At 39.9% G+C, this 22,338-nt stretch overlaps 3 protein-coding genes across 4 annotated transcripts in view; 1 reads left to right on the top strand and 2 right to left on the bottom strand.

Moving 5' to 3' along the window:
• The window catches only part of agap3 (ArfGAP with GTPase domain, ankyrin repeat and PH domain 3), an 86,910-nt gene extending 83,846 nt beyond the window's left edge, over nt 1-3,064 (top strand). The window contains 1 exon segment of the mRNA XM_043225947.1: nt 389-3,064. Coding sequence (XP_043081882.1) covers nt 389-601 — 213 coding nt within the window. The 3' untranslated portion in view covers nt 602-3,064.
• A 4,308-nt stretch (nt 3,065-7,372) lies between these two features.
• gbx1 (gastrulation brain homeobox 1) lies at nt 7,373-10,577 on the bottom strand. Its single transcript, XM_043226806.1, has 2 exons — nt 9,951-10,577; nt 7,373-8,706 (listed from the first exon to the last, which is right to left on the bottom strand). The coding sequence occupies exons 1-2, from the start codon at nt 10,384-10,386 to the stop codon at nt 8,192-8,194; spliced, it is 951 nt and encodes a 316-aa protein (XP_043082741.1). The 5' UTR covers nt 10,387-10,577; the 3' UTR covers nt 7,373-8,191.
• Nucleotides 10,578-12,866: 2,289 nt separating this feature from the next.
• asb10 (ankyrin repeat and SOCS box containing 10) lies at nt 12,867-22,338 on the bottom strand. Of its 2 annotated transcripts, none has more exons than XM_043225633.1 (5): nt 21,905-22,338; nt 18,390-18,657; nt 17,084-17,588; nt 14,496-14,609; nt 12,867-14,357 (listed from the first exon to the last, which is right to left on the bottom strand). In XM_043225633.1, exons 1-5 carry the CDS (start codon nt 22,215-22,217, stop codon nt 14,172-14,174), a joined length of 1,386 nt encoding a protein of 461 aa, XP_043081568.1. In that variant the 5' UTR covers nt 22,218-22,338; the 3' UTR covers nt 12,867-14,171. The 2 variants fall into 2 exon arrangements, with proteins under 2 accessions (XP_043081568.1, XP_043081569.1); XM_043225634.1 differs by lacking the exon at nt 21,905-22,338 and adding an exon at nt 21,397-21,701.

Here is a 22,338-nt window from a genome sequence, read left to right as displayed (position 1 = left end):
CTTTTTACGCATCGCATTGCACTTAATAAACATAATAATCTCCAGAATGGTGCTACGGTGACGTGGAGAGACACAAACATAACATAAACCTATTTTTTCTTTGCATACAAAAAGCTCATAACATTAAGAATGCTTTAAAGTTCTCATCGCTTCATAACATTCCAGTTGAACCACTGATGGCAGAATGGCTATTTTTGAAGATTTTTCTGGACTTGTTCATTACTTGGCAGTCGCTAGGACAGTCGCAAGCGTCACAGTTTTCATCCAGATATCTTAAATTGTGTTCTGAAGACGAACAAGGCTTTTGGAACGACTTGGGGGGTAAGCGATTAACGACAAAGGTTTTCGTGCTGGGGTGGAGTAACTCTAATTTCTTCGTCTGTTTCAGTACGGCGTGGACGTGAAGAGCCGCGACGCCCGCGGTCAGACGCCCCTGTCCTACGCCCAGCGAGCAGGAAGTCAGGAGTGCGTAGACATCCTCATCCAACACGGTTGCCCCGGCGACGGCGGCGGACTGTCGACGCCCACGGCAACCCGACACAACCCCAACGTCAACAACAACGCTCAGTGCGAGCTGAACCGTAGTGTTAGCATCATGTGATCGTGGCCCGCAGTGTCTCTAGTGTCTCAAAGATGTTGATGTTCCCATAGATGCTGCTCTCGTTAAATGGCATCCCCTCCCTCAGCAGTACAGTACGTCTTTATTAGGAAACCGTGCGTAGTGCCACGTGTCACGTAAACCCATTACCTTCATGACGACTTCCTGTGACCGATGTTAGCGCGCAGCGCGAATTAGCAGTGTTAACATTATCAGTGTGTGATATTTTTAAGCTGAAGAAAATGACGTTAAGGATCACTTCTTGTGTGTGTATAGAACAAAAAACGAAATGATGGGCAACAGTTTTTCAGAAATGATCTCACGACATAAAGGATCCTCTGCTTTTGTTCATCAGAACATTAAATTATGTTATTTACTGTCCCTCACGTCATAACAAACTTACTTTCTTCTGCTGCATGTATTTAGAAGAACGTTGGTAACCAAAGTGCTTTAGGTCCCATTGGCTTCCATTGTATTTTTGATCGAAAAAAACGAAACCGTTTACCGACGTTCTTCAAAATGCATTATTTTGTGTTCCACAGAACAAATAATATAGGTTCAGAATGACATGAGGCGGAGTAAATAATGAAATTAAATCAGTGATTTTGGTGAAACCTGTTAAAGAACATGTCTGCGTGCTTCGCCCTATAAACTATTAATAATATTTAGGTTTAATTGAGTGTAAAATATTTTTACTTTTAAGTCTACTTTAAAATGCTGTATTTCAGCAAAAGGAATAATATTGATGGAAATGAACAGTAAAATATGAATTTAAAAATTCAATAATGAAAATGTTGGTGGAAAAAAAAAATATGGCAATGAAAAAAAATGTTTTTTTTTTTTTATTTTAATGCTAAATATTATTATATACAAATTTTGGGTGACCTGGGCATGTTTTTGTTAGTTTCACAAATATCCATAAATTCACCATTTTCAAACCGATGCTAAAAATCAAACATTTAAGTGCGTTTTTCACTCAAACTTCACTCTTTTAATAGTTGCGCCACCATCGTGCCCATCGAACGAAGCTCAAAAACACTAAGGCTGCTGGGTAACGCGTTACCGTTTGTAGCATCCGTGCAATCAATAAAACAAAACCCAAACCATCACACTCATTGCTGTTTTGCATTTAGCCTCTACGTGATTGTCTTAGAAAGGCCTGATTACCTGACGAATACTGTGTTATTACGGATGCCTTGTGCGAATCGTTTCTGGACCGGCCTCAAGTGGTCTTCTAACTGTTTGACACTGACGTCCCTCTCCTACTTAACGACAGATCCGTTGAGTAGCGGCAGACGATACCGACACACTAGATTACGAAATAAGACGCTCTCGCTGTCGACTCCTAATGACCTCCACACTTGTGACGGTGTGGCTGTTTTTGTATCCATTAGAATCCAGGCGTGTGTTTCTAGCTGAATGGGACGGATGGGATGCTGATGTGGATTATGTACAGATGCGTGTGTATAAAATAGCTTTTCCTGCTCCCTCTTGCAGCTAGCTGTGTGTCGTGTGGGCAATTTCTGGATGAGATGGCCGTTACGTACCCATCTGAAACCTATCAGCCTTAACCCTCGTTTGCTAGTGTGTACGCCATCAACTTTTACTTGAAGTATGAAATCATGATTAGAACTTAATATTTGGCACGTGTGAGTTAAAGGGAAAGCCAGAGGAAGACGTCCTTACCCGACAGTATTTTAAGTTTACATGTTTTTTAGGTGTTTTACCTTCTAGCAGGTACGTTTTCTTTCTTATTCCAGTCAGATTTGTTACACGCAACCCTCATCTAACTAAGCTTTAGGAGACTTGCCATCGATTTTAAATGCAACGGCTTTTAACATCCGCGGTTAGTATTTTAAACCCGTTTTAATTCTGGAAGCTCATTTCCGATGACATGCATGGAAAGTTACCCTCTTGATCTTCATAAAGTGAACATGTATCTTTTTATTTGTTTGTTTTTTTTAAATATACCTTAAGTTTGGGCTCCTGCATATTACACGAGGTTGCTTAGATGAGCTTTTGGGAATATGGCAGGTGAAAACGATATTAAACACTCGCCTGTCGTCCCTGCGACTGCCGGCTTATTGAACGCTGGGATGAGCCCGTTAAGCTCCGCAAGTAGCCCAATAGCAGAGAGAAGCATCGTTTTGTTTCGTTTTTTTTTTTTTGGTACCTGGTTTTGGGTCTCAATGTGTCCACATTGTCTGGCCGTTAAGGTACTTTGTGTATTATATGTACATTTGACATATTTATAAAAGCAAGATGTAAATAATTCCTTTTGTTGTTGCTTTTATTGAGCTGTTTGATAACTTTTTGTTGTGGTTTCTTTTCATTTGCCATCGTTTTTAAATGCTCCTTTTCCGAAACGCGACGGAGCGCTTTCATGAGAGTTAGCTGTTGTGTGATTGGATGCTTGGCAGGCTATTGACATAATAAACACTCCAATAAAATGATTTATACCATGAAGAACGTCTGTCATTTATTCCTTGATCGTAAGATCATGAAAATGTGTGCTTAAAGATTGTCAAAATCTCCTTTCAAGCTTTGTGTGTTTTTTTTTTTTTTATCTAAACACATGGTCGTAGAAAATCGTGAAATGCGTGTGCGCGTGTATATATAATTTTTCTTTCCATGAAAGTCGATGAATCTTTTAGTACATACAAGTCATCGATATCTAGTGTAGTCTTAAAAACTGACTAATTAAGCTTTTAAGTAGTATGTTTTGTGTACTAGCATTCCTTACAGTAAAACCTTTTACTAGCTTCAATGATGTAGTTTTGTAGGCCAACCCAAGGCTCCAAAAGACACATTTTCCAGCAAAATTGTATGTTTCTTACACATGTTCTTCATCATCATAATTTGATAAAGTTAAACAAGGCTTGAAAAAGTCTGACAAGTTTTTTCAAACTATTCTAACTGAAAAATTCATTCTGGATTCCAATTGTTCCAATAAGAAAATGGTATAATTTAAAGCTGAATCGGTGAGATCTTATTGGACTTGAGGTTCCAATTTTATTTCACGTTCGCTGTGTTGGCAAACAAGCTGCTGCAAGGAAAATGAGCAGAGTGAGAACGAAACCCTTTGTAAGAAAGTCCTGTAGGAATCTTAATGGTTCCAAAATGGAAATAAATTAGAATCCTGTGCGCTTTTCATATTGGAATCCGTTAGAATTTGTAAAAAGGGATGTACAATGAAGCTGTAAAAACTGGCTAGGCTATAGTAGGCTAGAAGAGTTTACCATTTAGCCACTTGTGCTTGAGCGGGGTGTTACGTAATATCATAGAATAAAAGGTGTCTTATTACAGGTATTACCAAAAACCGAAGTTAAAAACGGAACCGGAAGTTCGGTGCCACCCGCATGGCTGAATCGGTTCTGACTTTAACTGCTCGTTTGTGTTTAAAAGTGGTTTTGTTTACATATTAGCATAAAGATGCTCCGCTCAGAGCTGCCAGACATGGACTAAAAGCCCGAAAAAGTCCATTTTGCTTTCATAGGCTGTTTAATTGTCATTTTATGTTTTCTTTCCTCGCATTCTCTCAATCTTGCGTTTATCACTTGTTCTTTCTTTCCCGTCCTTGTTTGGATTCTCCGCGTCTCTCTCTCTCTCTCTCTCTCTCTCTCTCAGCTCTTCTCAGTGCGTTAATTTGCCTGAGAATGCATTAGCTGTAATGAGAGCTGAAGGCCGAGGGAATCCTCCAGGGTTCCATTAATCATGGCCCCTCAGACAGCCAACCTTGATTACAAGTGGCAAGAAATTCATTAGAGCCGCGCCTCTGACAACTTTTATCTCCGCCACTAGCTCTGACTCATTAGGCAGCCAAATTAAGGCTATGATGGCACTGATGAAATTCATCGCTTGTTTATCCTGTGTGATTTGATGCATCTGCCCATACATCAGCGGCGTGGGCGTCCACCAGACACTCCCCAGGACTCAGGCCTCGCAGCTTCCCCTCCCGTCCCTCCTCTTCCAAGACTCGGCCTCGCTTCCGCCGACGAACGGGAATCGCCGGTACCTCGCGCGTCCTAACGATCCGTTAATGAAACAAATGCTCGGATATCAATTAAACAATTAATCTGATTGTCATAATGAGAGTGTTCCGCTCTTGACAAGCTGCGCTGGTATTCCCATCACCGCATCCTCGGAACAGCACCTTGTGGAATATCTCTGTAGGCTATTTGGTTTGCGATTCATATTTTTTTTTTTTTTTTTTTTTTAGTGGCGGTGCTATAATAATTAAAGCTAGTATAATTGGCATAATGAGAATGCTAATTAGCAGAGTCTCTAAATGAGGGGATATGTAAATGCAACAGCTCATAGGCATTTACCACTAGCGGTTACTGGAGGCTGAAGCAATTAACTTACGCGCTCGTGTCGGAGCGACATGCTGACAATACAAGTCAAGAAAGTTCAGAGATTCCTCATTAGTTTACGAGATTGTTTTCTGCGCGCATAATTTATGGGACTGTTTTGGGGGGAATTGCGCGCGCGAGCTCCCTTCAGCAAATAATAAACGGTTGGGTCTAAACGTGAGGATATGTGATCAGCAACAGGTTTTTCGGAAGGTCGGGGAGCAGTTACACGGAGGGCGTGGATCCGCGGCTAGGCGTTGCTTTCGCTCTGCCTATTAGCACTTATGAGAGAAAACAGTTGCCGGGGTGTCATACATCATGCTACGTTACACTTGGCATCCTGTTGCCGTTTCTAGCCACGAAGCGGCTTCCGGTTACGGCCTAACTCCTGTAGCTCGAACGCGAGCGCGAGCCGGGATCGTCAGATGAACGCGGTGTGACGAATGCGTGCGTTCGATCCTGTCGTGTACACGCGGCGGAGGAACACGGTTGTCGTCACTCCACACGCTCCAGGGGACGGCATAGAGCACGGAGGTTTTATAAAATAAGAACTGCTGTCTCCGGTTACTAATAACACTTCGGTCAGAAGAACGACGAGAGGGCCGCGGTTACCGCTCCGTCAATCATCAAGCAGTTTGCAGGAGATACTCCTGGATTCAGTTCGCACGAGGAATCAGATTTAAATACTGTAATTCTTAGAAAACTGCCTAGCGTTTATGTGGCCCGTGCCTGCTTGGAAAGCAAAAAGGTGATGCTGTGGGATCAAAAACGTTTGCGTTATCGCTGTATTTCTAGCTTAGGCTTCTGATGACTTCATGAATCATACATCTTATTTCACGACGGGCGTGAGTGACACGCGACGGCAAAGAAAAGCTACGTTCGATGAATTTAGTCCCGTTAAATGAAACACGTTTGCGTCAATTATTTAGTTACTCTACATTATATAAGGTCAACACAAGTATATGCATTTACATTTTTAAAAAAGTGGGACATTCATGTGGCTGAAACATGGCACTAAGATGTATCAATTGTACCATGAGTGTGTTTTAATCATTCATGCCGTTTAGCTTTTATATTATACTTGAACAGTGTGATGCTAGCAACGCCAAAGTCATGGGTTCGGTTCTTAGGGAACGCATGAAATGTTTATCTTGAATGCTGCTAAATGCATAAATGTAAATAGTTTACCTAGTTTTTCGGGATCACTGTATATGTTGATGTCTGAACAGACTGTAGTGACTGAATGAGATTCAACCCTGGACCGGAGACAGAGAGAGAGAGAGAGAGAGAGAGAGAGAGAGAGAGAGAGAGAGAGACCCAGCGTGGTCTTTTACTCTCTCCTGTAATGATTGATGTTGAAGTTCATTACAGTGTGTTGGATATGACCAGTGTAATAGAGCTCCATCACTCTCATCAGAGACAGCACGGCCTCCCAAAGAGAGACAAATGAGTCCCGTGCTCATTAACAAAAAACCTCTCTCTCTTTCTCACACACACACACACACACACACTGTCTCTCTTTAGATGATCTGCACTGGTCATCATAGACTCGAACGATCGTTGTCTGCTGCTTTGGGTCCATGTCTTTCTCAACTACGTTTGCTCTCATTGCTAATTTCAAATTATTCTCTAATTATAAAGGTAGGCCACGTGAGCAGAGATGGGCACGTCAAATGCATTTTTGAAAAAATATATATTGCAGCATGAAGGCTGTCACGCAAACTGTGCAAAGTCTTCTAGATCGTTTAACATGATCGGTAATGTTTTTCACCAAATCAAATCCCTTTCGGGTCGAGGCTAAATTGTTAGCTGATGCCCAAGTCGTAAAAAAATGATACGAGTTTATCTTTACATGACTGCCGTTTAGTTTTTTTGCTTTTAGAACGAAAGAAATGATTCAGACCGGTAATGCTCAGTTAGAGAGATGTGTACGGCTTCCCAAAGCTTCCGTACTCTAAAAAAAAATAAAATAAAATAAATCTATGTTGAGTTTGAACAGGAGGATAATCATTTTACCCCGTGGTCTCTTGATGCTGGTGACAGATGTGGTCTATTAGCTGCTCAAAGTGCATCAAATAAAGGATGTAAAGAGCTAAGACGCATTTAAAGGATACACAACGATTTTAACCAGAAGACGAAAAAAATAGAGATCAACAGTCGGTCGTGACCTGTGCTTTAGAACAATAAACGTCCTGGAAAGAGATATTGCAAGATTAGCATTTCCTGATAATATTTCTAATCTCTTGATACATTTAAAGGTTCAGTTCTGTATGCTTATTATTTATAGCTTTACATGTTTACAAAAACTATAGTCATTTGATTATTAATTGGACTTTGTAATTCCACAAGTACATTTATTTTAAGTACAAGTAAAAAAAAAAATACATATAGTTGCTAATAAATAATTGCCAGTAGTCTGTTTAGTCAATGACTGATCAGTAATTAATTAACTCGTTTGCAAAAAAGACAACCAACATGAATAGGTTTCTCCTCTGAACAGTTTTATGCAACCATATTGCACATTTATTGTGTCGTCGATGGGAACATATCACTCTGTCAATGTGTTCTTGAGCTTATTTATTTCCATCACCGTTTTTTTCACAAAGAACTTGGGGGAGATTCCGCCTCTAAGGGACAGAAACGCTTTAAGAGCGCATGCAAAAAATGGTCGAAACAACGAGAACGGCCCGTTAAAACCAAACGGGGAAAAATAGACAACAAATGGCAACATGCAAAAAACTCACTAGACAGCAACTCATAAATACTTATTTTTTTAAAAATGTCTCTTTACAGTCTCGTATAGTGCACGTTTGTGTCGCGCGGACACATTTAATATTTACAGCTGTACAAAATAATAAATTAAAAATAAAGACATTTTTTGGGGGAGAACGAACCTGAACGCGTGTCGATATCGAACAGATATAAAAGTCGGTAACACCTTAACAGCTTTCACGGATGTGAAACGCTTAACGGGTCGCGCGCCGATATAGCTTCAGATATCATAAACTCTGATTCGTACAGGCGGCTGAATGTAAATATAAACCGGTGACCCGTTAAGCGTTAAACAGGCCTCGCGTTTTCGACGGGCGAAAGTCGACAAAGTGTTACCTAAAAGTCACTGAATATCCTTCTAGATACTGGAATGGCGTCCTCTTGGGCGCGCTTCATGCATCTGCGTGACCCCTGACCTTTGTGGAGTGCGGGTCATGTAAATGTTCGTTTGAAGGGTTCACCGAGGAGTTCACGGCCTGCTGCCCGGTTCGATCTGTTGGTGCTGACTCCGCACCGCGAACCTGTTGACGTGCACGGGAATGGGCACGACGATTTTGGGGTTCCTGACGGGCTCCCCGGATCTGTTGTTGACGTTGCCGGCTTTGATCCGTTTCCATTTGGCCCTGCGGTTCTGGAACCAGATTTTGACCTGGACCTCGCTGAGTTTGAGCGCGTGCGCGATCTGGGAGCGCTCGGTGAGGGACAGATACTTCTTACAGTGAAACTCCTTCTCGAGCTCCAGCAGCTGTTCGCTGGTGAAAGCAGTCCGCCTCCTCCGGCTCTTTCCCGCCGAGCCGCCCGGCGGCAACGCGTCCTGCGAGCCGCCTTTGAGCTTGCTTTTCTGGGACGCCGAGGCGCAGGTGTTCCCGTCGGAGAAGCTTTCGTTCTCGCTGTCGACCGAACTGTCCTCCCTGTCGCTGCACGCGGCCTCCGCGGATTTCAGGTCCAGTTTCTCGTCGTCTGAACTGTAGAGTTTGGTTTCGCCTGAGGAGAATGGAAACGAAGATATTAATCATTGCGAATTCGGGCAGTTCGAAAGACAACTGCGAGATTTAACGCGAAACGTTTGGACCCTTTAAAGGTTGAACTAACGCGTTACAGCTAGCTAATCGGTCGAAAAGCCCTTTTTGACAAGCTCGAATTAATTGGGCTATATCGAAAGAAAAAAAATCGAATTGAAATATAGTAGAAATTAATTTAAAAAATGTGAAATGGCGATAGAACATTGATTGTTTATCGTTTGTTTTCTGCTTATTTCTATAGACGTTATTTCACAAATATCCTTGGCTAATAAAATCCATCAACAGCGTTTTTTTTTTCTGTACAAGTCCAGGCCCGTCTTCAAATTCAATTCTAAAGCTGACTTTTACACGAACAAATTTAAATCAGACCTAAATTAAAAGTGTCAGGCTGCAGGTTCCTTGCACTTTTTCGATTACGCGCGTTTTTTAAAAAAACGGTCAGTATTGTAACAGGTTGGACGGAGAAAATATATTTTTGTAAAAGTTATGAAATAATAAAACGACGCGGTAAAACTACAGAACGATTGCTTTTGTTTGTATTGTTCGCTTTGTGATTCGGTCGGTTCTATTTGCGTCTTTGAAACCTCTAATCCTGCAGAAATTATTTAGAAATACTGTCACGAAATATTTTTCTAAAAATCCAGATCGTTTTGTGGCATTGTTTCAAAACTCTCCAGGGGCAGGAGTGAAGGCCTGTACCACCTGAATACAAATCAAACGACAATGGAAGTTTCCAAGCTCAGATCAGCCCATATGTCTTTCGATAATTTTATGAACTCCTTAAGAACAATAAGAGACGATAAAATGGTTATCCCAACATATTTTAATTTAAAGCCTATAATTTAAAGCTTCTTAACTTTCATGTTTCGTGACATTTTTACTGAACATAAGCTAGACTATAACATGCATAAAGTTTTTATGGAGTTCCTCATAGTTAGAAACATTACTGAATATTTTTTGCGGCACATACATTAACCAAAAGCGTAACGTAAAATAACTTTAAAAGTGCTTTTATTTGGCTTATTGGTTTACAGGTTCGCGTCTAACTCACCAGTAGCAGTTTTCTAAAGAGCCGGAGGATAAAAGTTTTGCTGCGCAACTTTCGGCGTCAAAAACCCTTTGCGTTCTGAACAGATCTTTTGTTTTGAATAAAAGGCGCTCGAACTTTTTTACGCTCGCGATTGAACAACCTGTCGAAGTGCTCACCTGCAACCGCCTGAAAAGTTTCCGTGAAATTGAGGAGTTCGGAGCCCTTGAGTTCGTCGTGCGGGCTCTCCTGTCGGTTCATCCCCGTCCCGTCCGCGCCTAACCGGGGTCCCGGTATCTCCTGCGGGGGGTTAAAACTATCTGGAGGGTCCGAGAAGCTGGGCAGGGTGGTGGTGAGCGCCACCATGGAGGGCATCCCCTGCCCCAACCCCGCGCAAAAAGTGTTGGTCAGGCGCCCGGCGAACGATGCCAGCGGCGCCAAGGGAGGGATGCCCGACGGTAATGACGAATGTGACAGGGCTTGCGGAATCATAAGCGGTCGGTACGGCATGAACATCGGGTAGCCCGTGTAGAGCAGGTGGCCCGGCCGGGGCTGTGGAGTGCCAATCAAAGAATCAATGGAAAACGCCGTGCCTGGACCGCTCGGTCTCTGCATGGTGAGCGCGGGCTGGTCGTATAAATCCCGTGCGCGGTGGCCTTCTGAGACAAATCACCCAAATGCGGTCCACGGTTATCCCGACGGTGCTGTAGGGTCCTCGCCGTCCAACCGACTGAGACCTGGTGCGTTTTTGGTCTGGAGCTCTCGGCGCCTCTGTTTGTCACATACTGAGACATAAACACACACACGCACAGCCCTCTCTCTCTCGCTCTCGCGCTCTCTCTCTCTCTCTCTCTCTTTCTCTCGGTTATCATCAATACAAGAGGATAGAAGGGGGAGTTGCCCTGGAGACTCATCCATCTTCCTCAAATTACGCTTCATTTCCTTATTCAGTCCCTGACTTTTTAGGCCGCCTAGAGCGAGGAGGGGGGCCGGTTTCCCAGTGGGTCAAGTCCCCTCCTCTGGAAAGCGAATGCGAGGGGACTGCGCTGACCACACCAACCCAATCAACTATTATTAATTTTGATTGATGATAAGTAATTACTTTGTATTCAAGGGAAGATATATAACAACGGTTCTTTTGTTGATTCTTTCAGGGGCCGATGGCATCGGAGTCGTGAGGGCGGAGAGGCAGATGTTTCGGCCCTCTTGTGAGAGAGAGTCTTTTCTATTCTGTTGGGAGAAAGAGTGAATCTGGCCGACAATTATCCCCAAGAGAGAGATTTTACTGATGAAATGACGTTTGAATGTAGAGGTCTGTGTGAACTCCTACTGATAAAATTGCGGGGGATTACAAAATATTGTTATAAATAGCATGTATGTTTGTAGGGCAGACGTGTTTTCTAGATGATTAAAATAGGAAATGTCTATATGTAGTTAAAGAACAGCGCATCAAGCTCTTAGACGAGCAACTTTACGTAGCCCACATACGTTAAGCTTCGCCGTCAAATTGCAGGCCTGCAACTTTCTACATCCCTTTGTCATTTTTTTTTACGTATATGAATTTTTGGTCACAAACGGGGTGCGAATTATGGGAGGAGTGACCCTCCTAATTACGCTTTGAACCTCCCCGAAGTCAGTCAAAACAAACGGTGGAGGGGGGGGTTGAAATGTGAAATGTAAAATAGCCTATATACATTTGTGTGGAAATGCGAACTGTATACATTTCTAAAGCGTTTTCAAATAACGTTTCAGCAACCGCCGAAGTTCGGAAAGTTCGCTAAACGCCTCGCGTTCGCGCGAGGGGGTAACCATAGCAACAGCGGGCGGGCGCGAGCGCTTTCCGTTAAGACCGAGGCGGAACTTCGACAAAACAAGTAAGGCAACCGTCATTTTTATCACTTCGACGTTTAGGCTGTATGGCCTGTTAAAAGTGTATAACTAAAAAAGTTTTGTTTTGGCGGCTTAAGTCAAAAAAAGACCGATTAAATCCGTGAGGTGTTGTCAACTACAGCTAGTATATTAGCCTACTGAAAGTCACTGATTAATTCGCGCACAGTGTCTTCATTTGACCTCAACAACATGCTTTATTTAAAAAAACGTATTCTGGGAAATTTTAGGACCTTGATACGCTGGCAGGAGTTTTTATAGAGACGTTTTCTTTAAAAAAAAAAATAAAAAATTGGACCGTTAGTATTTGAAAATTGTTAGTATTTGAAAACGTGTCAATCATAACGGAGGTTGAAGTCATTGTATGAAATCCATTTTAACGTATTTTTAAATAACCAGAAAAAAAAGAACTTCAGATATTCAGAGGAAAAGATCCTTGGTGGAAAATCACGGGTAAGTTGACGAGATCTTAAGCGCACATGCAATTAAGGAGGACAAGACTTTAAGAGAAAAAGTAACCGTACTTTGCTTTAATAGTTGAGAATATAATTTTGATTTCGGGAGAAAATAATAAAGGGAAAAAACAAAGAAAGGGTTCTAAAATTGTACCCTCTGAGCGGTTTCTCTTTCCCCGCTAAGCATTAATTTAATCGGAGATCATTTTACCGTTTAAATGCCAATTCACTTCTGATGATGATTAGGCGCTATTGAGTCCTGCGGGGCGCGAGCTCTCCAACTGGCCGTCTGATTGCGCGAGGACATAAACACATCACCTCCGACTCTGATTAGCGATGGAGGACCCACAGATGCTAATTATTCTTATAATTGCAAATGACTCCATTCAGGAGCAGTGCTCTTTGATCTATTGAAACCAGACAGCGTTCTCTCTCTCTCTCTCTCTCTCTCTCTCTCTCTCTCTCTCTCTCTCTCTCTCTCTCTCTCTCTCTCTCTCTCTCACGCTACTGAATGGGATACAATCAGAGTCCCCCCCCCTCCTCCTGGTCATCGTATATGAGACTTTTATCAAAGATCCGCTCGTAGACAATTGCCTTGCACCTTTGTTCTGCGCTACACACGAAGACAGAAATCAAAAAGCGACGGTTTATCTTAAAAGGCTAACGTTATATCCGTTATATTGCAGCATAGATCAGCGTGAGGATGATACAGGTAAAGTAGGACACCAGGTCAGAACATGCATAAAAGTTGACTTTTGAATCACGTTTTTATTTTTAAAGAGCAGTAAATTATCAAAAGTGTCACCTTGTCAGCATCCAACCTGATAATAATAATAAGCATCACAATTAATGGATATGTCAATACAGTTAAACCAAAATTATTATTATTATTATTATTCATAATTTGTTCTGGTAAACCCTTTTACTCAAATGCCCATTGCATTGTTGGTGTTTTGTAATGGGTCAAGATGACAGGATCATTAAACACATGAGGCCCTCTCATTGTCCCCATCATTTTGCGCTCCGCCTTTTCTTCTGGTTACCATTCAAGTGCATGCTTCTTCATAACATAATTATAATCACATAAACCGTCCACATGTCTCAGAATGGCTAGAGGATGTCTCTCAGACTTGGCCAAAAATGGACGTGATGCACACTTGTAGACCTTAACAGTTTGAAAATAACGTAATCTGTGGTTTTCATTATAATCCATATAAATCACGCTCATTATCTAAATTGTCTTCTACGCCTAAATCAGCATTCATTAACAGAGACAATGGATTTGCGATGTAAAAATCAAATCGCTCAGCTGTAATGTTTCAGCAAGCTTTCTCTTTTATCCTCTTTAAATATAAAATATGACGTAAACGAGGAAAACCTCGTCTAATTATTCAAACCAAGCCCAATTTGACAATTGGATAAACCGAAAGAAAATAATCTAACCTTGCCTTTCTGAAAAAATGCTTTTTTATATAACCTAGAACATATTTACTGGAAAACACTTTTGTAGTACGATTTGAATGTATGGATTATTAGGTAAATTAGCTAAAAGTAATTGGTTACATCAGTAAAAATACATTTTAAACATTTATTTTAAACGAAAATGAAAACATCAAAGCGTTCAGAATGTTCAGTTTAAATTCAATTTAGCATGGAATCCTATCAGAGATTTGAGAACTTTGAAGAATTCAGATTCCACTTGAGCTCCATGGCGCCTCAGTGTGGTGGTTAATGTCTCAACTTCACACACAGACCTTCTGCATCCTCTACCTGTTTTATTCTTCATAAACATCCATTTATCCTCTTATCTAATGCATTAGGATAGATACCAGTAATGATAAAACACATTTTTTTACATCAAATATCGCACTCGCAGATTTGCCTTATGAGCATTACCTTCAATTTAATGATTCCCTAGCAGATTTTCACCTGACCGTTTCAGACAGGACAGCTGCTTTCCAACACAAACCATTTAGAATCACACAGAATAAAACAAAACTCAGGGACGTTATAGTACAAAACTCATTTACTGCATGCTTGCACTGTCTGTGGTCTCTGTCAGTGCATATAGTCTCTGAATGACAGCATTAGGTAGTTTTTAAGAAAGGTTGGTAGACCCAGTTTAGGGACAACGTTGTGCAAGCGACCTTCCAGAAACGTTCGCAGTCTGTGACGAGCCACATGTTGTAGAGATCGAGGAGTCTGCATCAGCGCAAACAGGGATTCGTAGAATTCCCGGTGTTTCTGTGGAAAAACAACGTGCTTTATATATAATGAGGAAAATATTTACATTTCTTTAGGGGATTTTTATTTTAATCAAACTTACTTAATTAAATATTACGTTATATTTTAGAAAAAAGGCAAATCTTGTCGTTGTCTGACCTGAAAGATCTCGGGAGATACAGATTCTACCCAGGCTTCGGTGATTTTGAGGCGGTCGTATGCGTTGAGGAGCACTTCTATTGTTCTTGGAGATGTGCAGCAATATTTCAACACCTGAGCAGATATATTACAGAATAAAGCTGTCATGTTACAAGAAAAAAAAAAAACAAGCAGGCAGATGAAACTATCAAATAAGAATCAAGTCTTTCTGATCTCATAGTGGTTTTATATTTTGAAGAATACAAATAAAAAGTATGCTTTTAAATATATTTCATAAACACTAGTGCTGTCAAACAATTAATCCTGATTAATCGCAATGAAAGTTTTTATATATATAAGAAAGTTTTAATATATTTTGAATATATTTGTTTATACATTTATGTATAAAACATATAAATGTATTATATATATATATATATATATATATATATATATATATATATATATATATATATATATATATATATATGCATTTGTTTGTATTTATATATACATAATAATACACAGTAAAAGTATAAAGTACACAGTATAAAAAATAGTGCTTAAGAAACATTTCTTATTATTATTATGTTGAAAACAGCTGTGGTGGTTCCTATTTTTCCTGAAACAGATGCTTTTTTTCAGGATTCTCTGATGAACACAAAGTTTAAAAGAGCATATTATTATTTTATTGATAAAAATATTCTTAAAGTGAAATCAAATGAGAATCAAATCTCTAAAAACAGATACAAGAGTGCTTCTGTAGCTGTTTATGCCGCGAAACAGATCTCGCTTCGCTATTAATATCTAAAACGACGAAGAAACACTATGTTTAGTCTTTCACGATAACAAAGCGTGGAGGGAAGCCGGTCATAGATGAGCAGCTTTTTGTCAGTTTCCACCTGGTGCAACAGCCCCACCTGTGTTATGGAGGTCAAAGGTGGAAAGTTGTATTTTTGGGAGAACATTGCATGGAATAATTAACTACTTGGGCTGATGAACAGATTGGGCCCCCCTCTGGGGGATTGTGGGGAATTTCTGCAATTACTGCTAATTAATCTCCTATTAACATTTGCCTCGTTAAGACTCAGGCAATTTATTTGGCACAAGTGGGACTCGTTGGATGCGTGATATCAAGTGTTTTTAACTGTGCGCTTTTGAAAGACAGAACTAAATCCATCTGAAAGTGATTATTTTTGTATTTGTGACAAATAAAGGATCATATGTTGCTTGCGGTGAACATTAATGATGGTTTTGAGTTAATTTCAATATATTAGTTCAATAGTATAAATATCTGTGCTAAAGAAAACTGTAATTTTCAAATTGCAGTTGGATGGCTTTTTGAGACGTGGGTTCATTCCTTACAAATGTCAGAGAGGTTAGTTTTAAATCAAACTTGTCTTAAAATATATTTATATATTTCAAAATGATATTTTTATTTTTTGACTTTCTTTTGTAGACATAAAAGTATATATTTTGGAAGTCAATAGGTTCAAACTATATATATATATATATATATATATATATATATATATATATATATATATTTTTTTTTTTAATTTTAATTTTTTTATAAAGTAAAATAAAATAAATGTATTTATTAATTTCAAATATATAATTTTTGTGTTCCACAAAAGAAAGTAAGTTGTACAGGGTTTGGAAATTACCTTTATTTCTTTCTTTTTTATGTTGTTGTTTTTTTTAGCAGCAGTGTTCACATACAAATCTGTTTCATTATTTAAATTGTCTGTACACTGACATCTCAAGGTTTAATGCAATTCAGTTTGAAAATTTGAAATTTACTTCTTAGAAAAAAACATAAAACATGGAATATATCACACAAATATGTTAGGTAATACCCTGTAAGATAATGGGAACATGACTTGAATTCACTTTTTAAATCATAAATGATTAAAAATTCCTACTTTATATAATTTTCCCCCCTAATTTATCCACTTGATGGAAAGATGCAGTCTTCAGAGATCATTCTAATATACTGATTTGCTGCTCAAAGAAACATTTATTATTATTGAAAACGGTTGTGCTGCTTTATATTTTTGTGGCAACGTTGATGCAGTTTTCAGAATTTTTTGATGGATCGAAAGTTAAAAAATATTTGACTTTGCTTAAATAAATTTCAATAAAATACCAAATTTTAGGTAGTGGCGTTAAATGTAAGATCAGAATTTAAAAGAAAGGAATTTTAAATCATTTGGAACCAGTCCTGATTAAAAAAAATAAACAATTAGTCAAAATAAGAATGAACATTAAAGATAAAATATAGATAATTATATGAAAAATGTAAAAATGACTAACACTTTAGTGTAGGGACCACTATTAACTAGTAGCATGCCTTTTATAAACGTACTGGCTGCTTATCAGTACTTATTCTGCATGACCATATTCTACATCCCTAATCCCAATTTAAAACTAACTTTTAGTAAGCAGTCTACCAAATAGCTAATAGTTTGTTATAAAATATGACTAAATTGTAATATATCCAGCAGGATTGTGACTATTAGATAAGGATTTTATTTTCAGAATTATTAAGGAACATTAGACTTTCTTGACTGGGGATGAGGATAAGACTTCATCTGTCCAATCCTGACCTTGGGCAGAGCTCCAGGCCACACCCTGATGGATCCGTAATTGAGAAGAGCCTGTACGATCCTCTCAGGCTCATGCTCCGTCTTGTAGGCCACCACCTTCAGGATGTTATGCATCGGTGCGTCGCCTCCGTAATCCATTTCGTTGACCAAGGCTTTATACTTCAGCAGCAGATCCACCACGTCAGGGTTGACGTTCTTACACGCCATGTGCAGTGGAGTCTGTTTGTCCGCGTCACTGATGTGTATATCGGCTCCAGCAGACACCAGCATGCGGCAAACGCGGCTGTAGCGCTCCAGAGACGCGCAGTCCTGAGGCTGGGAGCAGGCGGCGTTTAGAGGGGTGTTTCCTTCGTCATTTTGTAGGTTAAGAGCAGCTCCGTGTCGTAAGTACAGCTCCATGTGATCGGGAAGGCCATGGCGGGCCGCCACATGAAGGGGTGTGTCGTTATCATCCAAGCTCTGGCCGCTGATCAAAGCACCAAATGCTAGTAGATGCTTGACACACCTGGACAAACAGGTCAGAAATTTATAATACAGTAAAAACATCAATATTGTTATCTATTTGAATATGATTTATATTAGTGATGCAAAGCTGAAGGCTTAGCATCATTACTCCAGTCTTTAGTGTCCTTCACAAATCAGTCATGAAGCACTCAAGAAACATTTCTTATTATTTTTACATGTTTTTGAAGAAAACAATGCTATACTGTAATTTAAAAGTTTGGGGCAAGATAAAAAACTGACAATAAATTAATTTTCTTAACAAGAATGCATTCAATTGATCACAAGTGACATTAAAGCTGTTCGTCACAAAGTTATTAATACAAAACGAATGGTTATTTCTACTTGAAATAAACAGAATGTTCTATTTAATAAAGAATCCTGAAAAAAATGTATAATAATATTATGCAGCTTCAGTTTAATTTGTTGCATATTAGAGTGATTTCCGAATGATCATGTGACACTGAAGACTGGAGTAATGATATTAAAAAAATCATCTTTGATCACAGGAATAAAACATATTGTAAAACATTCAAATAGAAAACAGCAATTTTAAACAGTAATTCATAATATTATCAAATAAATGTAGCCTCGTTAAGCGCAAGGGCCTTTTGTTTTCAAAAAGCATTAAACAAAATCTTGGTAACTCTTTACATAAGGTACGAATGACACCTTATTGTAAAGCGATACCAAAATCTTTCGTCCAGTAGTTCACCTTCATTTCAAGTATCAATCTGACAGCCATTTGAAATCACAGAATTCACAGCAGGATTTCCTGTAATTACTGAACTGAACAAGCACTTACTCGAGTGAATCGAGTTCAGTGCACACGTGCAGGGGCATCTGGCCGTCTTCGTTGGTTGCGTTGGGATTGGCTCCGTACTGCAGCAACAGCTTGACACACTCGGGCTGGCACTCCTCACAGGCCTCATGCAGGGCAGTGGTGCCCCCAGGTGCCAGGTCCACTCGAGCGCCCCGCATCAGGAGATGCCGCAGACATTCGCTGAAGCCCCGGCCGGCGGTGATGTGCAGCGGCGTGGTCAGCTCTTGTTCATACGTCAATGACCACAGTCCTGGAAAAAAAAAAAGAAACGGTCGCGAGATTGTCTGAAGATTCAGATATCCAGTGTTACAGTCTGAAGCAGCACAGGAAATAATGATACTTAAAAAAATATAAATACGAAATCTATCCATGCTTATAATTCCATCTAACGTCAAACTTATGAATCAGTTCAAAACAGCATGAAAGCCAAGCTTTAAAGGTTCAGTAATTATGTTGTTTAGCATTTTCTTTTATTCCTTTTTTTTACTAAATGAAGTTATTAATTGATGTGTGCGATATACGGTATTTTAACTTCCTTTTGGTATCTTTTATTTTATTTTATGGTTGAGATAGAACGGTTAGTTTGAAGCTTTATTTCATTTTGAATCAGGAAATCATGAACTCGTCTGGACAGATTTAAGGGATTTTAGCGCAAAATTTTACCTTTATTTAAATGAAATATTTTTTTCTCCAGCCATAACCACAGCATATGCAAATGTTTTTCATCGATCAGGATGCCGTGTGACTGTAATGTAAGTGCAGTGGCATTTGTCTCCTATGCAGTACTCATTTTCGTGATCAGTATCAGTAAGTTTCATGGGAACAAACATAAACACAAACTCATAAAAAGACCACAAGACAACCTCAAAGACACAGTCGGGGTGGGCGCAATAAGAAGAGAGCAATTTATGTGTAACCGAAACACATAGGGGAACAAATAACTATGACAGCAGGTGAGTCTGACGTGGAAATACTGGAAATGAAGGTGCGCTAGTGTGACAAAGTTTGAGTGCTTGTGTACGTGCACAGGAATGTATAAAAAAGATTCTTGAGAAGAGAAATCGATTCAATTTAAAATTGTGAATTTTTTTTATCTTCTTTCATGTCATTTTGTTCTGTGTGTAATCAATTAATAGTCACGTTTCACCCTGGTTTATATAATTCCCTCATCATCCCCCTCAAAAGTGTGAAACACTGTAGAAATAATAATAATAATAAAATACACTGTTCATTATTCCAGGGAATGTCATTTTCTTCAGAAGCTGAAACTGGACACAATGGAAAAAAAAAACTGCTAACGCTTTACAATAAAGAACATTAGTTGACATGGACTAAGAATGAACAATACTTCAACAGCATTTATTATTCTTAGATAAAGTTAATTTGAGCATTTTCTAATGCATTATTAAAATCATAAGTTGTGTTTGTTAACATCAGTTAATGCACTGTGAACTAACATGTATAAACTTTGATTATCTAACAATTATTAACTAACATTAACAAAGAATAAATTGCGCAATAAATGCATTGTGCATTGTTTGTTAATTACTGCATAATGAAACTAATGTTAACGAATGAGATTTGCATTGTCTGATTTTTGACTGACAGACACTACAGACCACTGCTGCTGTAACGTTCTAGCACCTCACGTTTGGCATCACAATTTAAATAACTTGCTCAGGAAATTAAAGTGACAAATTACTCTTAATCCTTAGGTTAAAAATGGCCTCAACCTGGAGACTAAAATTATATTGAATCAGTTTTAAGCGTGAAAGGTCTAGTTTTAGTTATTTTTTAATAACATTTAAATATATCTATGCATATAAATCTATCTAAAGTCAAACCTTGGGTCAAAATTACATTAAATCAGTTAAAAAATAAGAAGGAAAATTTAGATCTGCTGACTGTGCAGGCCATGAAAGATGTGCAACTTCACTTTCATATTCTTCAAACCACTCTGTCTTGCTGCGTGTTTTGGTGCATTATCATCCTGATAAACGGCACCGCCTTCAGGATACAATGTTTGTATGAAGCACTAGGTGCACATGGTCCTCCAGAATGGTTCGGTAGTCCTTGGCAGTGAGTATTGGATCTAGGGAATGCCATGATATTGCAGCCCAAACCATCACTGATCCACCCCCATGCTTCACTCTGGGCATGCAACAGTCTGGGTAGAACGCTTCTTTAGGGCTTCTCCACACCGTAACTCTCTCGGATGTGGGACTGACAGTAAAGGTGGACTCGTCAGAAAACAATACGTGTTTCACATTGTCCACAGCCCAAGATTTTCAATGCTGGCACCATTGAACGGTTTGGCATTGGCCTCGGGTGACCAAAGGTTTGGCTATAGCAGCCCGGTCATACTGACCCTGTGGAGCTCCCGACGGACGGTTTTGGTGGAAACAGAAGAGTTGAGGTGCTCCTTTAATTCTTCAGTGAGTTGGTCAGCTGTGGTTTAATGTTTTTTGGATACAATCGGGGGTTAGCACCCGGACATCCTTTTCAGACAGCTTCCTCTTGCGTCCATAGTTACTTCTGTTAGATGTGGTCGGCCCTTCTTGGTGGTGTGCTGACATTACCCAGGAAACCGTGGCTCTTGATACATCACAAATACTTGCTGTCTAGGTCACAGATGCACCAGCAAGACGTGCACCAACAATTTGTCCTCTTTTGAACTATGATATGTCACACATAATGTTGTGTACATTGCAATATTTTGAGCAAAACTGTGCTATTGCTCTGCTAGTCTTCACACTGTGCAATCAATGAAGATTGTCTACCAGGCTGGTCAAATTTAGCCATGAAACCTCCAACACAAAATTGTCCAGTGTTTCAGTTTCATTGTCCAACCGCTGTATATGTATATAGCCACACATGCATTTAGTTAATGCAACAAAAGTATTAATGCAAACTGAACAAGCAACAAAACAATGTTGTATCGCAAGCTATTTCAACATAATTTCACATTATTTGTGTTCCTGTAACATACTCAGCCCTCTGTAGTTGAACCTGAAGTTCTTCCACTCCTCTATATTGCTGGTGTCATATATGGCATCTGAGAGATAAGCATATTCTGGGTCATCAACAATACTAATAACGGTGAGCTCATCTCCGACCAGAAGCGCATTCCAGAACTGGAGGATAAGTCCTGACGCCTGAGCCGTCGCGATTACATCGCTGCGATATTTCTTTTGTTTGCGAAACTTAATCTTCGGCCCCATGTGTGAAGTAAAGCGAAGAGCCGGTGTGATGATCGCCTTGGTCAGTCTTAGGACTGGGCACAATGTTGTAGATGATTGCCCTGAATATATTTACTTAGTCTGTTTTTAGATAGTGGCTATTTTAAGGCCGCCTGGCATGACCTTTAGAAAGGTCCAGAAACCTGATGCTGTCTGGCCAACTCGATCCGAGAGGTAATAAGGTCAAGTGATCGCGACAATCGAAACGGATCCCTAGGAGACAACTGCACAATAAAAATCGACTCAAACAGCTCTTACCTTTCACTTTTCCATTTGCTCTCCAGCGCATGGCTCCTCCTTGAGGCTGGATGACCAGGTCCGAAGGAAAGCCTTTTGAGAAGATCTCTTTCACGGCTTGTACGTTTCCGGTGTACAGGGCATTTTGGACAACAGGGTCCTGGCACACCATCGGAGGGTTTCCTACGGTCTGCCTCGAAGACGTCCCCCTGTCCCAGGCTTCTTTCCTGAGCAGGTGGCCACTGAGAACTGGGGCAGCCCGTCTCATCTGGTGCCTTTCCTGCTCTAAAGGGCGCAGAGAGCTTGGATTATACATCAGACTCCTTCTAGACATGAAGCTGATTGTGCCTTCACACTAGCTTCTTAGAAGTCTGTTGGTCGAGACACTAAAAGGCCTGAGATCTTTTAAATGGCCTTCTGCTTCTGCTCTCTGGGCTTGTTTTGATATCTGAGGA

Source organism: Puntigrus tetrazona, chromosome 24, assembly GCF_018831695.1.
Source record: "Puntigrus tetrazona isolate hp1 chromosome 24, ASM1883169v1, whole genome shotgun sequence".
Lineage (NCBI taxonomy): Eukaryota > Metazoa > Chordata > Actinopteri > Cypriniformes > Cyprinidae > Puntigrus > Puntigrus tetrazona.
The sequence above is the reverse complement of the archived record's forward strand: the minus strand, read 5'-3'. Positions and strand labels throughout refer to the sequence as shown.

Bases quoted from the DNA above. Each gene is read 5' to 3' on its own strand.
- gbx1 (XM_043226806.1), bottom strand. From the start codon at position 10,386: ATGCAGAGACCGAGCGGTCCAGGCACGGCGTTTTCCATTGATTCTTTG. The intron at 8,707-9,950 runs GTGAGCACTTCG...CATTCTCCTCAG, and splicing joins AACTTTTCAGGCGGTTGCAG to GCGAAACCAAACTCTACAGT.
- asb10 (XM_043225633.1), bottom strand. From the start codon at position 22,217: ATGTCTAGAAGGAGTCTGATGTATAATCCAAGCTCTCTGCGCCCTTTA. The intron at 18,658-21,904 runs GTAAGAGCTGTT...TTTTTTTTCCAG, and splicing joins AGCAAATGGAAAAGTGAAAG to GACTGTGGTCATTGACGTAT. The intron at 14,358-14,495 runs GTCAGACAACGA...GTTTTTCCACAG, and splicing joins TATCTCCCGAGATCTTTCAG to AAACACCGGGAATTCTACGA.